Consider the following 1,648-nt stretch of genomic DNA (forward strand, 5'->3'; position numbering starts at 1 on the left):
AAAAAAAAGGGAGTTTCTGAAAATGGCTCATATTTGGTAGTGGTGACATTGAAGGAGATGTCCTAGCCTTCTGAGGCCTTGGCTTATCTGACTAGCCTGATGGGTAAAATCTATTTTTGTTTTCATCCCCGTTTGGGGAAATATTTAGTGATTTGAGGAGGAATATAAATGGGCCAGTGTTGGCTTCTATTGCATTTATCTGCTTTAGTCCTAACAGGGACTGATTCTGCCTGGGAGAAACAAAAATAATCTAGGGGGAAATGTTTAATCCACCATTATTTAATCCATCGCAAGCCTGTTTTCAATTCAGGTAATGTTGTTGAGAGAAAACATATTCAATCTCCCCACATAGAATATCACCTCTAAACTGCAATTGGAAAGCTACTGGTCTGGCAAAACTGGAAGGAAGCAGGCTTTTCCACCGGTACTCCCCACCCCACTCCCAGGTGTCCTGTGGTTGTTGTCAGAGTACAAACCTTCTTCCACACTTTATACAAGTGTTTAGACACTTCGCCAGCAGCCTTCGTTTTCAGAGAGAAAAATAAAAATAGTACTTAATTAAAATGGAGCACAGAACCAAAAAGGTATCATGGTGTGTGGGTACCAAGAGTGTGACAGTTCCCACCCATTGTTTGGAATCTTGCATTTTAATTTAATATAAAGCCTGACAATAGATACTATAAAGAGATGAAACAAAACTTGGGTCTCATAGAAGTTACTTAGTGGTAAAACTCGATTTTTACTTTTCCTGTTCCACATCAAAATTAAAAAAAGACTTAGAGTGCTTTCAAATATGTACAGCTATGCTGCAGCTTTAATGGGACTTCATCATTCCTTAAAAAGACCTTTTAAAGCATTTGTAACTAAAATAAATTGATCAATCGATTTACACACACAACCATACGGCCAAACACACACATACCCACACACACACACATATATATTCCTAAACTAGAAGAAGAAACGTGCTTGATGACTTATTCTTTGATTATGAGCTTCTAGGTAGTAGAAACTTGAGTGAAAGTGAGAAATGGGCTTTTTCTAGCAATTTTCCTTGTGGACCCTGAGAAAAGCTGACATGGAAAGATTGGGCATTTCCTCCCTTGGCTCCTGAGAGATGTGTTGGCTTCCCCCTTTGCCTTAAGGCCCAAACAGCCTTCTCAGAAATTGAGCCCAAGTCACCTGAAGAAAGAAAAGTTATTGCAAACAATGAAGAGACAAGCAAACAGAAAACACTTTCACCTAATTTGATTTTGTCTTTGATGGAAAAACACCGATAGAGTGTGTATAATGTGGCAGTGTATAAATAGCTGTGAAAGCATAACAATAACTCCATCTATTTCAGCACCCATCAGAGCCAAAAAGATGTTTCCTTAACAGCCTTTGTTCTCCGCTCAGTGCTGTACATTAAGAGGCGAGGAGAGGAGGAGAAAGAGGCATGCGTGGAGAGGCAGACATTTTCTTTAAAAAAAATTAAAGGCTTTTAGATCATAACAAATATTCTTTTCTTTTGTGCCCTCCAGGACAAATCCCACATCCTATTATGAAGGCAAGGTGGATTCCTTGTACTCCAGTAGAGCCTGTTAAACAACCAGAGGAACAAATCAGAGTGAAGAAGCAGCCGGGGTGGGGGAAGGGATGGGGGGGT

General features: G+C 39.8%; 1 protein-coding gene across 1 annotated transcript in view; it reads right to left on the bottom strand.

The window, feature by feature from the left end:
• The window catches only part of LOC103598357 (glutamate receptor ionotropic, kainate 1), a 61,088-nt gene that overhangs the window by 55,626 nt on the left and 3,814 nt on the right, over nucleotides 1-1,648 (bottom strand). Inside the window, exon 3 of the mRNA XM_008582351.1 lies at nucleotides 477-521. Within this exon, the coding sequence (XP_008580573.1) occupies nucleotides 477-521 (45 nt within the window). The remainder of the gene's footprint in view (nucleotides 1-476; nucleotides 522-1,648) is intronic.

This window comes from Galeopterus variegatus, unplaced genomic scaffold, assembly GCF_000696425.1.
Source record: "Galeopterus variegatus unplaced genomic scaffold, G_variegatus-3.0.2 Scaffold2581, whole genome shotgun sequence".
In the NCBI taxonomy this organism is placed as follows: domain Eukaryota; kingdom Metazoa; phylum Chordata; class Mammalia; order Dermoptera; family Cynocephalidae; genus Galeopterus; species Galeopterus variegatus.